The 17,630-nt window shown below is 42.4% G+C and overlaps 1 protein-coding gene across 1 annotated transcript in view; it reads right to left on the bottom strand.

The window, feature by feature from the left end:
- Positions 1 to 540: 540 nt before the first annotated feature.
- The window catches only part of met (MET proto-oncogene, receptor tyrosine kinase), a 62,173-nt gene continuing 45,083 nt past the window's right edge, over positions 541 to 17,630 (bottom strand). Inside the window, exons 12-21 of the mRNA XM_041038212.1 lie at positions 15,847 to 15,996; positions 12,342 to 12,495; positions 11,373 to 11,507; positions 9,792 to 10,058; positions 7,108 to 7,188; positions 5,764 to 5,945; positions 5,530 to 5,639; positions 5,067 to 5,232; positions 4,752 to 4,888; positions 541 to 3,135 (exon numbers count right to left, since the gene is read on the bottom strand). Coding sequence (XP_040894146.1) covers positions 2,847 to 3,135; positions 4,752 to 4,888; positions 5,067 to 5,232; positions 5,530 to 5,639; positions 5,764 to 5,945; positions 7,108 to 7,188; positions 9,792 to 10,058; positions 11,373 to 11,507; positions 12,342 to 12,495; positions 15,847 to 15,996 — 1,671 coding nt within the window. The 3' untranslated portion in view covers positions 541 to 2,846. The remainder of the gene's footprint in view (positions 3,136 to 4,751; positions 4,889 to 5,066; positions 5,233 to 5,529; positions 5,640 to 5,763; positions 5,946 to 7,107; positions 7,189 to 9,791; positions 10,059 to 11,372; positions 11,508 to 12,341; positions 12,496 to 15,846; positions 15,997 to 17,630) is intronic.

Below are 17,630 nucleotides of genomic sequence, written 5' to 3'. Positions count from 1 at the left end.
ACTTACAGGGGTCGAGAGACGGGGAGGGGGGAGCTAGAGGTGAAGGGCCAGAGGTCACCACCAACCAATGGGAACAAAAAAGGGTGAATGACTGTGAACAAAGGCAGACACAAAAGGCAGCGACTGTGTATTCAAAGTGTTGTGCAAGTATGAAGTGTGTTGACCCAGTGTGAGGCCAAATAATCATCTATCTTTGCCTGTTTTGCCCTGAAAGGTTTTCCACTTTAATGTGCCATCGCACCTTTATTTTCTGGACTTATTGTTCACTGTGACAGTGATGCACTTCTGACGAAGAGGCAGCTGCACATTATTTCACAAGACCCACCATATGGAACGTATGATGCAGTAAATACCGCGAGTGAGCAGCTAGTAATTTAAAGAATGAGTACTGTACAGGTAATTACAGTTCTATACAGTCTTGCTTTATGTTTGCCTCAAGGACAAGCCTGTTCAATAAAACACATTAGCACAGCTGTTGTAGCTATTTGTCTTGTCCACAGAGGATGTGTAGAAACAGGACTTAACTCTGATAGTATAGCTTTATTACACTGACAAAGTTCATTTGACATTACATAGGAACATGTACCTTCAGGATTTTTTTTTAATAGACAATAAAATCAATGCATACACACACACACACACACGCACACATAGAACAGACAGTGTTAAGCATAGACAAAGTCGTGGAGAATCACATGATCAAAGTGACAGCAGTCTGAGTGTTTCATTGGGTGTGAGGTTTGTTCAACTCTTTTCCGTTTTCACAATGATCTGGCGGTAATGATGAGAAGCTAAAAGAGCATACACCCGCACGTTTATCAGTCAGATGTGTGGCTCCGCATGCTGCAGACAGACCCGCACAGATCCCTACCATCCCTTCACTCTATTTACAAAATGGCAGTGATTTGTCTTGAAAACAAAGGACTGATTAAGAGGCTTTGTTCATTCTTCGTGGCACTATTCACTCACCACCAGTCTTCCCATTGGACCAGATTTTTAAAGAAGAGGCTCATCGTCAATACAAAAATATAGTACAGCAATTTTCTTGTCATAGCAAACATTCATACCTGTCCGTCAATGGCACAGTTACATCAGCAGCCATTCAGATAAAAAAACAAAAAGAAACAAACAAACAAAAAAACATAATCTGCTACTCAAAGTGAAGAAAAAGGGACACTGACCACATCAGTATTTCGTGTTTTTATGCCATTTACCGAAAATGATGTTGACGTCACAGCACACAGCTCTTTAAGTCAGGAGGCTGTGTTTTAGAAAACTGGATGCATTTTTCTGTTGTTCCAGGCAGCTGTTAGTTTCCATTCATTTCTGTATGATATAAAAATCTTTAAGCAGATTCTTTATTCACATTTTGTCCCATTTCTCCCCCAAAATAAATCTTCTTAATCTCAGCAGGAACATTAGAAATTGGTGACTGTCTCTTCAGTAGTCAATAATCCATATGATCATCAATTGGCAAAACCCGATGTTACATCATATTAGAGTATACACTGCATTGAACACAACACAGACAATATAAACAGACAAATGTGGTGGATCACAAAACTCAAGAATGTTTCAAGAATCTGCTAAATGACTTTTATATTGTATTAAAATGAATGGAAGTCAATGGCTGCCTGAAAGGGTCGGACAAAAACACCCAAGAATCTAAAACTCTATGATCTGAGATAAAAAACCTTCTGGCTGCAAGCCCTCATATCCTTTATCTACGTGTGTCAGACTGAGCATGTTCTCTGTCGGCAAAACATACGTTCCCCAAAACACACATGGATCTGACAAACAGTAGGCAACTTAGTTCATCAACCAACAAAAAAATAAAAGAAAATGTTCTCCTGCTTCTACCCAAGAAAACCTTTCAAGCGTGTTCGTGCTGTCAGAGTTGCTGTGTTTTGACATGACGGGACGATTCAGGTTTTAAAAACATAAAAATAAAAAGCGCTTCTAACCCTTTTCACTCAGAAACATCTGGGGATTCCACACAGGTGAGTCACGGTGAGACAGTAAGACATTTTTTCTTTTTTCTTTTTTTTTTGCCAAGCACATTAAAAGCTAACTGCCCAAAGATAATTATAACAATTATTACAAATAAAGCATCCAGTGAACTGCACACAGGCAGCAGTTTTTTTTTTCTGCCACTCCCCTGTTACCTGCCTTTATTGATCTCCAGCACGCCTTGGTTTACTCACCTAAGGCAGCAAAATCTATCATAGCAGGCTTCATTGTCTCTCAGGCATACGAGGGTGGCACATAGTCTATTTTATAGTGTGTGGAGGTGTGAATTTTTTTTTTTATATGACACAATACGTGGCCATTTGTCGAACATTCACATTACCACATCTGTGTATCGAAGCACATGCCGGCCAGACGAGAGCAGAACAATGAAATCTATCCTCTCCCAGTGTGGGTACAGCAGTCAATGGGATTTTTTTCTGGGTGTTTGACCACGAGTTTTGTGCTTCGGTGACAGTGGCTTTGTCTGCAGGAAATCTTCGAGGAGGCGTTCCTGTGCCTTGTAATTGTCTTGTAGAAGACACAAGAAGGCTGACCTCCCGCTCCCCGGGGTCTATGAAGGGTCAGAAAGGTTGGAGGGAGTCCATAAGGTCAGCCGATGGTTCCTGTCGTTTGGTGATGCTTGAGAAGGTCAAAAGTCGAGGATCTATGTACATTGAGTGAACAGTCAAAGCTCTGTGTTTTCCCTCAGCATACAGTGTCCAGTGTTTGGCAAGTGCATACAGTAGTTCTTCATCACCTCACTGCTTTCTTCCTCGCTCCTTTACTCCTTTTCTGAGTCTTTTTCCACCTGCCGTTCTCCACTCCGGTTTCCTCTTTCAGGTGCAGCAGTCTCGCTCCACGTGGCAAAAGAAGGGGGACTGGGATGGCAGGGACGTGGAGGTGGAGGGGTCGGATGAGGAAGACGAGGAGGAGGAAGGGTTAGAGGAGGAGGCGAGGAGGGAGGGGTAAGGGCTCATCTTGTCGATGTTGACATAGGTGGTGTTGAGCAGGACGTAGTGCTCCCCGCTGAAGCTGGAGAAGATGGCGGAGATGCGCGACACCAGCTCGGAGAAAGAAGGCCGGCGCTCCGGCTTTGGATGCCAGCACTCGATCATCACTGTGTAGCTGGAGGAGAAGAGAAAGGAGAGAGGAGAGGAGTCAGCTTATTTCAATAGTGTGAATAGTTTGCCATGTTTTTCTTTTCTTTTTCAGACGCCTGTAGAAGCATAAGGTTCTGTTTTTCCTCTCCTCCTTTAGAGTTTTTCCATATAACAACACATCTTCTATTAGCCATGATTTCAAACCTGGAAACTTATTCCAAATTGCCACAATAGCTCTTAATAGTTAATTCATCACTATCATCAACACAGTAGCTTAAAAATCTACTATGAGTTGTTCCTCCCTCAAAGGTTTTGTGTATATGAAAAGGTCTGCTCAGCTGTCAGAGTGGGCCTCATCTTTATCATTTTGCAACAAACCTCTTCATTTATGTCAGAAGCTGACATGTATGATTTTGCCTTTTTGTCCTCTATCGCTGCTAAAAATGAAGATGAATGGCCCCATTTCCAGTCTTCCAAAGTATCTGCCAGCGACTGCTATCACCATGACACCCTGTGAACGATCAGGAGTGAAGAATTGCGGGAATGTTTGCAGGCGTGCATCACCTCCTGATGCCTCTGTTTAATTTACAGCTTGGGAACTTTGGGCCTCTGCCTCCCTCACCTGAACACTCCCTTCTAATTTCCACACACACTACACACACATGCAGTGAACCTCATGATGTTATCTGCACTGTGTGAGATCACACTTGGCATTGATTTCACACAGTACCAGTGGGTCAGAGTTTAATAAGGACGACTCTGATACTGTATCTGTGAGTTGATGTGTGCGCTTTATCGACCCTGAAATACTTTCCTGTCCTTTGATGCGACATTTTCAGACAAAGTTTCACATGAGTTTCTATCACTCATCATGTTCACAAAGTAGAGGTTGCTCTTATTTTAGCCACGCCAGGTACAGTTACCGCATTTTATCACCGGATAAAAGATACATTTTTCTAAAGATTGATTACAGTCCAAGCACGGATCATACTGTATCTGTGTGGTGATTTTAGCACAGCATGTCAGCAGGTTTTGCCTGGAAAACTCTGATGTGAACAGATCCAAAGAAAAAAAAACAAAAAAAACAAAAACCTTCACACTCTGCTGACAGAAAAGTCAAGAAAAAAAAAAAAGGTCTTGTCGGCACTGCCAGTCCTGTTCTGACGTATCTTTAGGAGAAGCAGCACTTACCTACCACAGCAACAAGTGCTTAGCAACATAAAGAGACAAATACAGAAGAAAACTACACTGGAGTTTAATTTCCATTTAAAACTTGCTTTGTGTTTTGTGGTTAACCACGAAAAGTGACTTTTATATGACCCACGGCGGTGATGAGATGTAACGCTCCACTGAGGAGACTGAGGAGCTGTGAGTGTGTTTTAGACTCTCGCTGACGATGATGAATGTCCTGAACCTGAGTGTTTTTTTATTTATGGCTGCCATTGCTTACACAGTTCTTTCACCTTGTATTTTTTGCTGCTGCTCTCTCTGGCTTTCAGACTCTGTCTCTCTCTTGATGATGTATTTAAGTGCAGCTCCACAGTATATCACTCACACTAACCGAGCCGTGGCGCTTTGCTCAAGGAGGTGAACGACAGGTGAAAAGTGTGTGTGTGTGTGTGTGTGTGTGTGTGCACTCACAGGGCATCAGGGCAGAACTCAGGCTGCAGCAGCCTCCTCCCCTGCAGGAGGAACACGGTGATGTCGAACGAGTTCACGTCAGAGTACGGCGGGGCTCCACGGGTCATCAGTTCCCATAGCAACACGCCAAACGACCACTATGGGGAAAACCAATAATAACTCATTAAACTATCCTTTTAGTAACATATTAAAACACACTTTTATGATATTATTTAGATTACATTTTTGTTGTAATGTAAAAAAAATGCCAACAGAAGTGAGTCAGTATCTAAATTTCTTAGTACAAACTAGGAATGCATGTGACTGAGTCCTCACCACGTCTGACTTGGTGGTGAACTTGTGTGTCTGCAGACTCTCCAGGGCCATCCATTTGACAGGCAGCTTGACTCCGCTCTTGTTGTGGACGCTGTAATATTCTTTATCATAAACGTCTCTGGCCAAGCCAAAGTCCGCCACCTTCACTGTGTAGCTCTCATCCAACCTGTCAGGGAAAAGAACCGTTACTTTCTATTGGACTCAGTTCTGCTCATCTCTGTGTTTACTGCTTTCCATTTTCTTTTAATTTTAATAAAGACCTTTTATTCTCACCTTAGTCTTATTGTTTTAATCTACTCTAAGCCTATGCAGCAATGTGTTTTCCTCTGCTGTCTTCTGTTCTGACCTGTTCCCTTCTTTTCTCTTCCTAGCTGTATGTAATTTTGTATTATATTATGATTAGTAGGTCGTTTTAGTTATAACACACACTCGTGTGATACTGAATGAATAAATGCGAACTCACATGCAGTTCCTGGCCGCCAGGTCTCGGTGGACAAACTTCTTGCTGGCCAGATACTCCATCCCTCTGGCCACCTGCAGCCCGAAGCCCATCAGGTCTTTCACTGTCGGGTTCTGGAGGAAACACAACTATCAGCTGATTGGATCGGAAATCAAATCTTTGACTAAACTCTGAAGTGATCCACATGCAGAGAATCACAGCGTGCGTCTATCTTGTCACATATTTGTGTGTCCTTACATGAGCCTCATCGCGGATGAAATTGCGCAGGTCGCCGTGCTTCATGTAGGGCAGAACCACCAGCGGCGAACCCTCAGGTGGCAGGCAGATACCCAGCAGAGACAGAACATTGGGGTGGCTGAAGTCCTTCATGATTATCCCCTCCTTCAGGAACTGGGACACCTCTTCGAGATCTGTGATGCCTGGAAAAGAAAAGAAAAAAAGTAAATTTAAGTAATTGTCCTGTTTTTCAGTTCAGCTTAAGAAAAACTTTGGAGATGTGATGTTTTCAACCAACAGTCAAAATTCTGTAGTAAGCAGAGGGCAGGAACGATTGCTCAGATTACTGTTGAAAATAAGGACAAGTCTGCTGTCCTGACATCACTGAGAGGGTCATTCCTTATATACCTTTGGGGAATAAGAATGATGATGGAAACTGAGCTAAAAAAAAAAAAACCTCCCTGAATACCCTCACACAGACCTGACCCTTTCCCATTTGCCAATTGCCTCCCTGTCTCTGGTGTCCTGCACTTTAGCCCCACTGACTCTGCTGTAATCTGGTTAGAGATGGAAGCTCTTTAGGTCTGGAGAAACCAGCTGATTGGCCTTCAACCGAGGATAGACCCCAAAGACAGAGACAGATGACATTTGGTTTTCAGAGCCTTGATTTGAAAGTTAGGGAAGAAAATGAGGTCATTGCTGAGAGGAGGATGGATTTTCCTTTCTCTTATTTCCCTCCTCTCATCATACAGTAATCATTCTGAAGGTAGTGGATGTGTCTTTGTTCATTTTCCTTTCAACTGCTTCTCATAATAATAGTTAAATTAGGATAAAAGCATCAACTCAAGGTCTCAAACATAAAAGAAAACCAAAAACAATGACACGATGCCCTAGAAAATCACTAAACCTAATAAAAGGTTAAAATCCCAGAGGACTAAACCCCAGCAGGCAGAGCTCATCCCATCCCACTGTGGTTGGTGGCTCCTGGTGACTGCCTGGGTCTTTCCTCCACATCGTTCCAGCATCAATCTCCCTGCTCCAACTGACAGGTTACACGATTAGACGGGACCCTAATGCCGTCCTCACCATCAGAACCTCATTCATCACCATCATCTCATAAAAGAAGGATGAAAAGGATTCGGGGCTCTGACAAGACGAGATCCTTAATGCTATTGGAACGTTGTGATATCATACAATAAGTATGAAATATAAGCAGACGTAAGATGCAATAATTATGGCTGGACGTGAATATGTTTGGACAAAGAGAGACTGTGTTGAGTGTTGTGTGTGTGTCTTGCAGGACTGTGTGCTTTTGAAAACACTTCTTGTCCTATATACTGTCCATTTAAAGGGATTTGTACTCACGGTTCAGGGACTTGACGGCACAGTGCTGCTTCTGCCCGTCTGGCTCGAGCAGAGTTCCATGGAAAACACAACCAAAGTGACCTGCAGGTTACAACATGATGTACAGTATTAGTCAGAATTTGCCAGCATCAGTTATTTCAAAAGCTCGTGTTCAAACCTGTAAAGACCTTCGCAACAATGTGTCTTCACCACACACACAACACCAGCCTCTTGAAGTCCATTTCAGACAGTGATATATGAGACGCACCACTTTTGGTTCTAATGACAATGACGTGTGAACCGTGGCAGCCAGGCCCACGTCAATGGGCAGGAATCAGTTGGCACTTCAAGATGTTGACCAAGCTTCTCTTTTTTTTTTCTCGTTTGTTTGTTTGAGCTGACATGTTGTGGAGGAAACATGTCTCAGTGCTGTCTAGCTGTCAGTAATGAGTTACATCTGGGAATGAGGCTCTGGATCTCACCTCCCTCCCTACAGTTGCCATCCTTCAAACATGGGTAGGGTTAGGAAAGTACAACCAAGATGGAGGAAGCATTGCTCGGGACTGAATCTTTTCCTCTGCTGTTCTGAGTGGAAACTTTGCCACTGTGCTGTCTGTGTGCCCTATAAACCAATGATTTAATTGCAAACCTGACTGGAAAGTGTTTACACAGTTTGTTAACTGTGGAAATGCTATAATGATAGCTTACAAGAGCCCCTGAGGCCCAGAAGAGATGCTCCATTGGTGACACTGCAGCAGCACCACCTGAATTTCACCATGCCAAATAAACATCACTAGAATATACTCAGAATATACTCCTTTTTTTGGGGCGACAGTTACACTGAGAATTACTGACAACCAAATTCCAATTCCTTGTAAATGTGAAAATAAATAAACAATAAACCCTGAATCTGATGCTGATCATATTTTGTGCTCCATGGCTTGTTGCTTGTTGTACTCATAGATCCACTGAGTAAACCACATTTTCTTAATCTTGCCCATACATGGAAACAACTGTATGGAAGCATCTAAATTACCCGCTTTCTTGCAGGGAGACACAGTGGTCCATTTTTGGATTTTGCACAATCAGCATACTTCATTTATATCTTGGCTTATTGAAGCCTTCTTCTCGACAGAGCCACTATGATTAAGAGCATGTGTCCTGCCAGCTGGCTCCGGGATCACAGCAAGTTCCAGAAATCAGATAAAAATATTTCTGTCCACTGTTTACACATGAAAATTTGAAGTTTGGAGCAGAAGCATCAAGACGATTTCATGTAGTGCACGCAGTTCTTTCTGCATACTGGTTCACGCAAAACATCTGGCTGGTTTGAAAACAAGCACATGTGACCCCTGTGAGTGTGTTTTTTTCCTGGTGTGCACACCCTTAACAGCTAATTCTGATTCTCTAAAGTTACCATTACCCTTACACTAAATCTCCCCCCTCAAGTAACCCTGTATGAGGCTTTATCATTAATACCCCACATAAGCTAATAGCATGTGCCAAACCCCATTGAGTTATTGTGCATTTTATTGAATTATATCTCTTCTTTAAGACATGAGGTCTTGCCCCAGACTGAGAGGGGTGCAGGAATAAAATGAGCGCGGCGTTCTCCTATCACGTCCTTGCAGATGGCCGAGGGTGTTGGATTACGACTTCCAACAATGGACCCTGGGAATACCAGCTGTGAACAAATCATCCTACGCCACTTGAAAAATCCTGCCTCGAGATCCAGGCTCTTTTCTTCAGGGGATAATTCAGCTGAGGGGGCAGAGGGCTGTTTTCTGTGACATGAGGGGGTTTGGGGTCTGAATTTGATCTGTGGGTCTGAACCACCTACTTAAACGCCACAATATGAGGTGATTTTGCATGTCAGGCTTGCGGTTTGATAAAAGCAGGCAATTAAGCTCTTTGTGGGCGACTTTAGCTTTTGTATAGCTTTACATAAATCCCAAATGAAATCTGAGCTCGCTGGACGACAGTATCGCTCCACATCAGTTACAATCCCACCAGTAACCGTTTGTAAGTAAATAAGATTTGGTATTATTTAGCAACTAAGATCATAATAATATATGAACATTTAAGGTGCTGTTTGCTAAATGGACAATGGGGCCCACAATCAAATGGAATAGAAGAGCCAGACACTGACCTGTCAGACGATTTTTAACATCCAGCTGAATTATTTATCCTTTTTGTTTTTAATTGTGCACATCCATTTGTAGCTGTGGTCAAAAGCTATAATCTGCTTTATGATGCTTTTCATTGTACGCAACTGAGCATCATAGTCACTGCATCACTTTCATGCATCATGAGCATCTTCTCATATTGTTAAGAGCCTTGACACTGCACTTTGAAATGACTGGATCTTCATACAAAATGGTTTCAACCGAACAAATGTCTGATTTGCTGTTTTATTTTGCATATTAACAGCTTGTAGCTTCTCCCTGCCAAAAAGTCTTTGGTGCATTTTACATCTTTTCTTATTTAGAATGAGTAGAAAAAGAACTGGGTGGCTAACAAATATATATATATATTAATTTATAAAGAGAAAATGCAATAAAAAAGCAATTTCTGGAAAAAACAATGTTTAAACAATAATGTCTGATCAACATAAAAACATAGGAGGTTGAATCTTACCACTAAAGACCCTGTGAATATGTAATATTTTTAAAATGAGCTACCTTAACTGTAAATGATAGACTGACCTCTGCCAATGACTTGATTGAGGTGAAGCAGCAGCTGCTCCCTGGCGATCACCACGTGCTGCACCTCAGTCAGCAGGTCTGGGTGGAGACAGGAGGGATCTATGTGGACTGGGGCCATCAGCAGGGGTGACACCAGCTCGCCCTCCATCCCAAGACCCATCCCCATTCCTCCACCCAGTGCTCCCAGTCTCGGAGACAGCAGCTCCCCGTTGCCTCCATAGATGGGAGGAGCCCCGCGGCATGTCTCCGGCCTGTCGGTGCCCTGATCTGGAGAGGCAAAGGAGATGGAGGGGGTCAAAGGTCAGTGACTGTATCACCGAGGCCACCGGAGGTCAAGGTCTGTTACATGATCAGAGAGGGATGGCTACAAAGGCAGAGAGCAACTTGACTCTATGATGGAGGCTGGCAGAGCTAAAAAAAACAGTTTCTGATGTCTCTTCTGATGCTCTGAGTGAAAGGAGAGTAAACAGAAAGAATCTACAAGCAAAACGATCCAAATTTTATTTAAAAAGCCAGAACAGAAGACGGAGTGGACATAAATGGCAAGATATGGACTCATCGTGCGCCCCAGCTCTCCCTGAGGAAAAGCAATAGTTCATTAGTAACCGTCTCAGATTTGAAGTCTTTCAAGTCACTTTCAAGCAACAGGAAAATTGCTTTGCCCATATCCTCTGGATCATAATACAAGAAAACCCCCTGCCCCCCAACTCACGCCCTCAGGATCCAAGCTTAGAGAGAACCAGAACCGCAGGTGACTCAGATTACACCAGAGTGAAAAGTTTTAGAAGATCTGCCTGATGGTCAGCTTACTTGTGCTGAGAACAGACTCAATCCCTGACATGTTTCAAAATTACATAAAGTGAAGTGAGAGAGGACTTTCTTCAGCTAAAAGTTACTCTGCAGTGGACAAATATGAGGTAAAGATACTTACATCTTAATTCACTGCTAATAACCTTTTATCATTTAATGTATATATATTTATAATATTTAATCAAATCACAAATATATAATGTGAATGGGCCATGATCCCACAGAGAATAATCATGAATCCTGCAGCTCTTTTTTAGTATATTATTTTGGTTTCATGGCCCACACATTTTGCACTCATCAACTTCCAGTAGGAACATTTAGATGAATATGCAGATTTATAGATGTTTACCCATTATGAACATTGGACACACCACTGTCCCGGAAAGAATGAGTTGCGCTAATGTGTTTTTGTAATAGAAGAAATATGAGTTTTGACACAAACACTGTTTTGGTTTCAAAAGATTAATTCATTTACTGTCAGTTACGACAGTGTAATAGACCCAGAGTTATCAGGGAGTGGTAATGCTGGGATTATGATTATGCACACTGGGATGACATGGATGATTATAGTGAGTTGATCCAAAACATAAAAAATATAAAAAAAAAAAATTTCTTGTTAGTTAAGAGCATGCACCGCTAGCACAGTGTCCAGCCCCACAGGGAGGGAAGCAGGTAGATGGGAGGGAGGGAAGCAGGTAGATGGGAGGGAGGTGAGATGGGGAGAGGAAGGCGTGAGGTGGGGGTGAGGAGGGGCTTATCTGGTTGACGTACCCTCCAGCAGGGTTGTTCTATAGTCGACTGACTCGTGGGAGACCATTTCATTAGTGGGGCTGACGCTCCTCGCGTTAGCCAGCCTGTCCAGATGCTGGATGTGACCCCGGCCATCATACCACACCTCAGACAGATCTAGAGACAGAGAGGGAGGGACAGAAGGAGAGGGGTGACCAAGGAATGACAGGGACATAAGAGGGGTGTGGGAGGAAAGGTGAGAGGGAAAGACAGAATGATGAGACAGAGGGGAAGGGATGAAGGGAGAGAGGGACAAGTGATAGAGTGAGGGAAGTGAGAGAATGAAGACATAAGAGAAGCATGAGATAAAGATAAAGAGGAGGGGGAGAGAAAAGAGTATTACTATGAAAGGCGAAGCGTTTCACCAGTGCACCCATTCACAAACGTACTGTAAACCCACCTGGCAAAACAAACCCCAGCAGATACACATGCACACAGGTTAGAAAAGACACTGAACTCAAGCTGCAAGTACACAAATATATGACACAATACTATGTTCAAAACAAAATATTAATACTTATATATTTGATGCTTATATACTGTATATTATATAAGTTTAATGGATTTAAATATACATATAATTTATCTGTCAATAACTTTATGTCTTTATTACTTTTTTATTACTTTATGTCTTCACTTACTTTTTACATAGGTAAATTCCAGTGTAATGACTGTTGTAAACCATCTTCACGCTTCAAGTTTCAAATATTCAATTCTTTTTGTTAGATTTTAATGACATATTTTCTTGCCAAACCAAGTTGCTGAAAACTTTTAATGAACCACCTGGAGGAGCTGATTAACACAATACTTCAGAGCAGATAGTGAAATCAAATCGAGTCTGTCACTGTCTAACATTGAAGCTGTCAGAAGTCTCTGCGTATGGGGCAGCGGCAGAAATGAACTGACCTTTGACCCTCTGACCCCACCGCAGTACGACATGTCTGCTCTTACCATCGATGTGTTTGTTCCTCCTCCACATCAGCAGCGTTCCCAGCAGCAGCAGCAGCAAGCTGACACACACGCAGCCCACGATGAGGCCCGTGTAGTCCTGCTCCTGGGCCAGCGTCACCTTGCCCAGATGCCTGATGGAGTCTGCCTGCCGCCACTGAAAGAGGGTGAAGGAAGCAGATGTTAATCACGACGATATGAAGATCATGTGCTGACTTTCAGCCTTTGACGGTGTGAACCGTTAGCACATTAATCAACGAGTGTCCACGAGGACAATGATCCAATTCTTTCATAGTGGAATGTTTCTGAGTCGTCTAGTAAATAATCTGACCTCAGTCCAACTAAGCAGGTGCATCTGTTTCTTGCTAAGTTTTGATGAAGACCAGACTGAAGACTAAAAGCTCCCGAAACCACCACCATGGTACACATGACAAATACAGTATGTCATGCATGGCATATATGGTGCACACACAGGCATTTAAAAAGCCATGAAGCTGGCATTCAGACATATGGTATGCAATAAGCACACACACACACACACATCAGTCTGTTGCCACAGTCTGGAGGCAGATTACATCAGTGATATTGCTTCTGCCATTATTAGGTTTAGTGGAAATGAGTTTCTACTGCTGCCTGCTGCTGCAGATGGGATGGTGTGTGTGTGTGTGTGCGCGTGTGTGTGTGTGTGTATAAATGAAACAATGTGGGGATGTCTGGAGGTAGGGGATATGTGTGTGTGTGTGTGTGTGTGTGAGCTAAGGGATATTGGTTGACCCTCCCCAGAGATAAAGGCTTTTCTTCTGAAGGCCAGTTCACAAGTCAACAGTGATGAGGCTGATAACGTCTGGTCTGGAAGAGGCAGGAGTTTCACCAGAAGGCGACTGCTGGATATTATCTCTAAAGACGGCACAAGGATGTCTGAGGCTCAGCATCTAATATTAGCTTGCATCATAATAGTTGGATATTTTTCTTTATCCTCCCTCGTATAACCTATTAGGATGTTGTTGTTGGTTGCAAACAAAGATGCTACATTTTATGAGAAACTCATAAAATGTGACTTGCTTTTTTTCTGCATTGTGATTCAAAAGACACAAAAATATGCCATGTATGAGATTTAACAGTGTGTATAATCAGTGTGTGATGTTCAGTGAACCTCCAGACTTGTGTAGTGTACAGAAATCTTTCCCTGAACGTGCCTCAAGTAGTTCAACATTTCCACGAATGCCTTCTGACATCTCCTTGAAACTGAGCAAGAACTCACAGAAAAACCAGGGAAGGGGTGGGGTTGGGGTGGGGGCTATCTGGTCAGTAGTAAATGTAAAATGACAGTATGCCTGTAAAGAGTCCTGTACTCACATTCTGATGTACTTTGGGTTCAGAAACAGGGCTTTCTACCTCTTCCATGATCCCTTTTCTCTGGCCAAAATGTTTCTCTTGAAACCCTCGCTCCTTTCCGACAACAAAACCTGATATTCACTGTTGATCTTCTCGATCACTGAAACATTACCTGCTGTCAAATGGAATTTAGCTGCTGGAAAGATGTTTACATGGGGTTCTCGTGTACACTTTGGCCAGTGATGTTAAGGAGAGGATTAAAATACACCACACACTAAAACAGACCTAGAAACATGTGGCGAAAGGCAGTGTTTTCTTTTTGTCTTTTTAAAATAAAGTTTATAAGTTGTCTGACTAGTCTGATGATTGTCACAGGAAGGAAAATGAAGAGATTCATTTCTATTTAAATGGCCTCTATGAGACCTGATGTGCGTTGGGTTTCCTCTGACATTTCCATACTGTACGTCCCCTTCTCACGACTCAGAGGATGCCTGACTTACATTCAAGTGACAAGACAGCTGGATGGTGAGCCCTTTCACTCAACACACTGTGTAATAAATTCTCCCTGAGCTGTTTTTTATAAGGGGCTGCATTAGGACAGGAGAGAGTTATTGAAGTTTCCTGTAAATGATCTGGAACGCTGAAGGAATGTGGTGTTTTCCGTGAACATCCCTGAGCACGGACTGAAGAGTTCAACTTGGCCAATGGCAGAATGATCCTTCTGAGAGCTCTTTCAGAAAGTCTTTGTCTTTGCTTTGTGTTTTACTGATTACTAACTGTCAACCTGTGGATCATTTAATCACAAACTGAATGAAGTTTTAAGAAATACGTCAAATTCAATCATATTCAATACATAAAATGATGATGACAAATAAAAACCACCTACTTTCTGCACATACTTTGCACATCTTTCATCACTGTGTTATGTTATTGCTATGTGGTGAGTCAGCCTCTTCCTCTGCAGAAGCAGGTGCTGTTATATGATGTGATACCTTTTATTGCTGAAATTCCTTCTGTGAGCCTAATAACAAAAACGGGGGGGAGGGAGTTTTCATAGAAATGCATGAGAAGTGGCTTTATGGCTCTGCTGTATCTGTCCTCTCGTCTCAGAGCAGATGTTCCATACAGAAAATCAAAACCTCTCTTTCATGCCTGGTCTTTCTTGGCTTATGAGAGTATTTATGTTCACAGAACTGCGGTTATTTGGGTTAAATCTATGGCCATCGCTGCACAAATCACCCGTTTTAACACATCATCTGATTTCACAGTGAGAATACAAGTTTTTTTTTTTTTTATGAAAGAGCGAGTGGGAGACAGGGTGAGTCAGATCTGTGCACTGGTTTAAGAAAGTTAATGTTTATGTTTGAAACAACCTGAATTCTGTTAGATAAAGCTCAGACTGATCGCATCACATTGGTGGATTTTTTCATTCACTTATTTCAAAAACTTTAAAAAAGAAAATAAGATTGGAATAATAAAGATTTTCAGATCTGTTTTCTAGTAAAGTGGTTTTGGAGAAAGTTTTTAAGTTAATTAAGTAGCTGCTTTAAAATACGGTTCACATACTCTTGTGTTTTCTCACATCACAAAAGGACAATGAGCTAGTTCACTACTATGCAAATGAAATTAATCTTCAGCATAAATAAACAGTTTAACAGACTCAAACACACACACCCTGCACTGTCATCCAAACACTGCTTCACACACACACACACACACTCTGAAGCTTTTCTCTCCTGTCAACAAGTAGAGAAGCTGGAACAAGGTGTCTATTGAGTGGAGTAAGGAGGGTGTGAGGGTGTGTAAGTGTGGGGCTGGGTGTGGATGTATAATTGTGGTGTCCTGTCTTAATTAAAGAAAGTGTCTTTGTTCAGCAACTGTTGCACAGGTGATGGAGAGGTGGTGTTTATGTATGTGTGTGTGTGTGTACTGTGGTGTACTCCCGTTTCTGAATGCATGGGTGTGTGGTGTATGTGTGAATATCTTGTGTATGTGTCTTCATCTACATCTTTATTTGTGTCAGAATAAAAAAAAAAGGTTTTAAAACTGACCACAAAATGATGCTGGAAAACAAACAAAAACAACTAGACCTTTTTTTTTTTTTTACCCTTAATGCAACATAACAGGCAAACTGCACACGTCCTGTTGTCTGCATACAGCAGATGTGTCTCACCTCCACCTGCAGCTCCTTGGCGGGGGTGGCCTGCAGCTCAGTGGGAACGGTACACTCCAGAGTGTTTCCAACCAGAGTCAGACTCTCACAGCTGTGATTGGAAACAGTCAGAACCTGACACTTCATCGCCTCCCTGTCCATCCGGTCACCCTGCATTGGAGGGAAGACGGAGGAAAAATAGAGGGTTGACATGGAAGGAATAAGTGGAGGAAGAGGCAAGTTTGGAGGAAAGACGAGAAAAGGGAAGAAGGGAGTAAAAGGGAGAAGAAGCAGATTGATAGAAGAGACAGGAAATAAGAGAGAAGGACACATAAGATCAACAGAGCGGCTACAAAACTTCTAGATCATCAGTTTTACAGGTAGCTCTGAGCTCAAAGGGCACAGCAGCAATAAAAAAAAAATGCCCATGTCCTGTTGTCAGGTAAGATCCGTTATCTGCACACAGACAAAAAACCCAAAACAAAAAAAACCAAAACAAAACTCATCTGTGAGCTGAGAACTCCTCTTACACTGCTTTGTGGTACTTGTGATTACTTGCAGTTTTTGGAATACACACAATAAGCAGTCTGTGATGGCCTTAACATCACAGACACCTCTTTGTTGTTTTCCAGTATATCAAATTACACCAAATTAATCTGCACTGGAAAAACCTGAGGTCAAGTATATTCCATCACAGGGCAGCCAGTGATAACGTTAGAGCCCTAAAGCAAAAACTAATGTGAAATCAACTTCAGATACTATTAAAAAACATTACGACCAAGTTGCAGAAAGTTCAGAGTGGACAATGCTGACCACTGTGAAGACGGCAGGGGGTTGACCCAAAGCCCTGTGAGGGCACAGCCTGACCCTGAACTTTGATAAACACTGATCACAGGCCACATGAGTTATACTCTATGCAATTCACAGATCTTACATTGCTGAGGTCCCAAACATTCACACTCTTCAAAGTTTCCTTGTTCAGCCTATTTATAGGATGAATATGGGCAGTGAGTGGAATGTGTTTGGTTGGCAAATTGATGTGAATATTTAAGGTGTAGAGAGGTGAGGTAACACTGAAGTAAATCAGATGCATCACGCTGAAGAGGGTCTCGTTTCCCGGCACAGTTCATCATGATTCACAGGGATCGAGAGCAGAGTCTAAACTGAACTTGTAGCTGCTGATACGAATAAAACCATGTGACTTGTTCTGATCTTGTGACCCACAGGGGGACGAACAACAAAGAGATCTAACTGGAAACACACAGTTACAACTATTGTCCACATACATGTGTGTCTGTGTGTGTGTGTAATCTGTGAAAAAACAACATCGTTTCATTTGGTTCCTTCTCTCAGAATCGCTCTTGTTCTTTTTATTTCTCTTCTCATTCATTTTTGTTTCTCTCATTCCCTCTCTCTCTCTCTCTCTCTCACACACACACACACACACACACACACACACACACTTGTTTGAGTGCAGCAGAAGGCAATAAAGAGAATGATCACATTCCTTGCGTGACAGCTTGGGATTTTCCAATTTGACACAGAGTGGAGGCTCGCACCTGTTCCTGCACTCTCTCTCTATCTCTCTCTGTCTCTCTCTCTCTCACACACACACACACACACACACACACACACACACACACACACACACACACACACACACACACTCTTCACTTTGGCAGTCTACAAACACAGCATGACAATTAGACAACGCTTCATAACAAGTCCATCCAGTGCAGCGCTCATTCAAAGAGACAGTGGTGTACACGCTGCACAAGAAACTTATTAAAGTTATCAAAAAGCTG

The sequence above is a fragment of the Toxotes jaculatrix genome, chromosome 5 (genome assembly GCF_017976425.1).
Source record: "Toxotes jaculatrix isolate fToxJac2 chromosome 5, fToxJac2.pri, whole genome shotgun sequence".
Lineage (NCBI taxonomy): Eukaryota > Metazoa > Chordata > Actinopteri > Toxotidae > Toxotes > Toxotes jaculatrix.
This window is presented reverse-complemented; position numbering and strand designations above follow the sequence as displayed.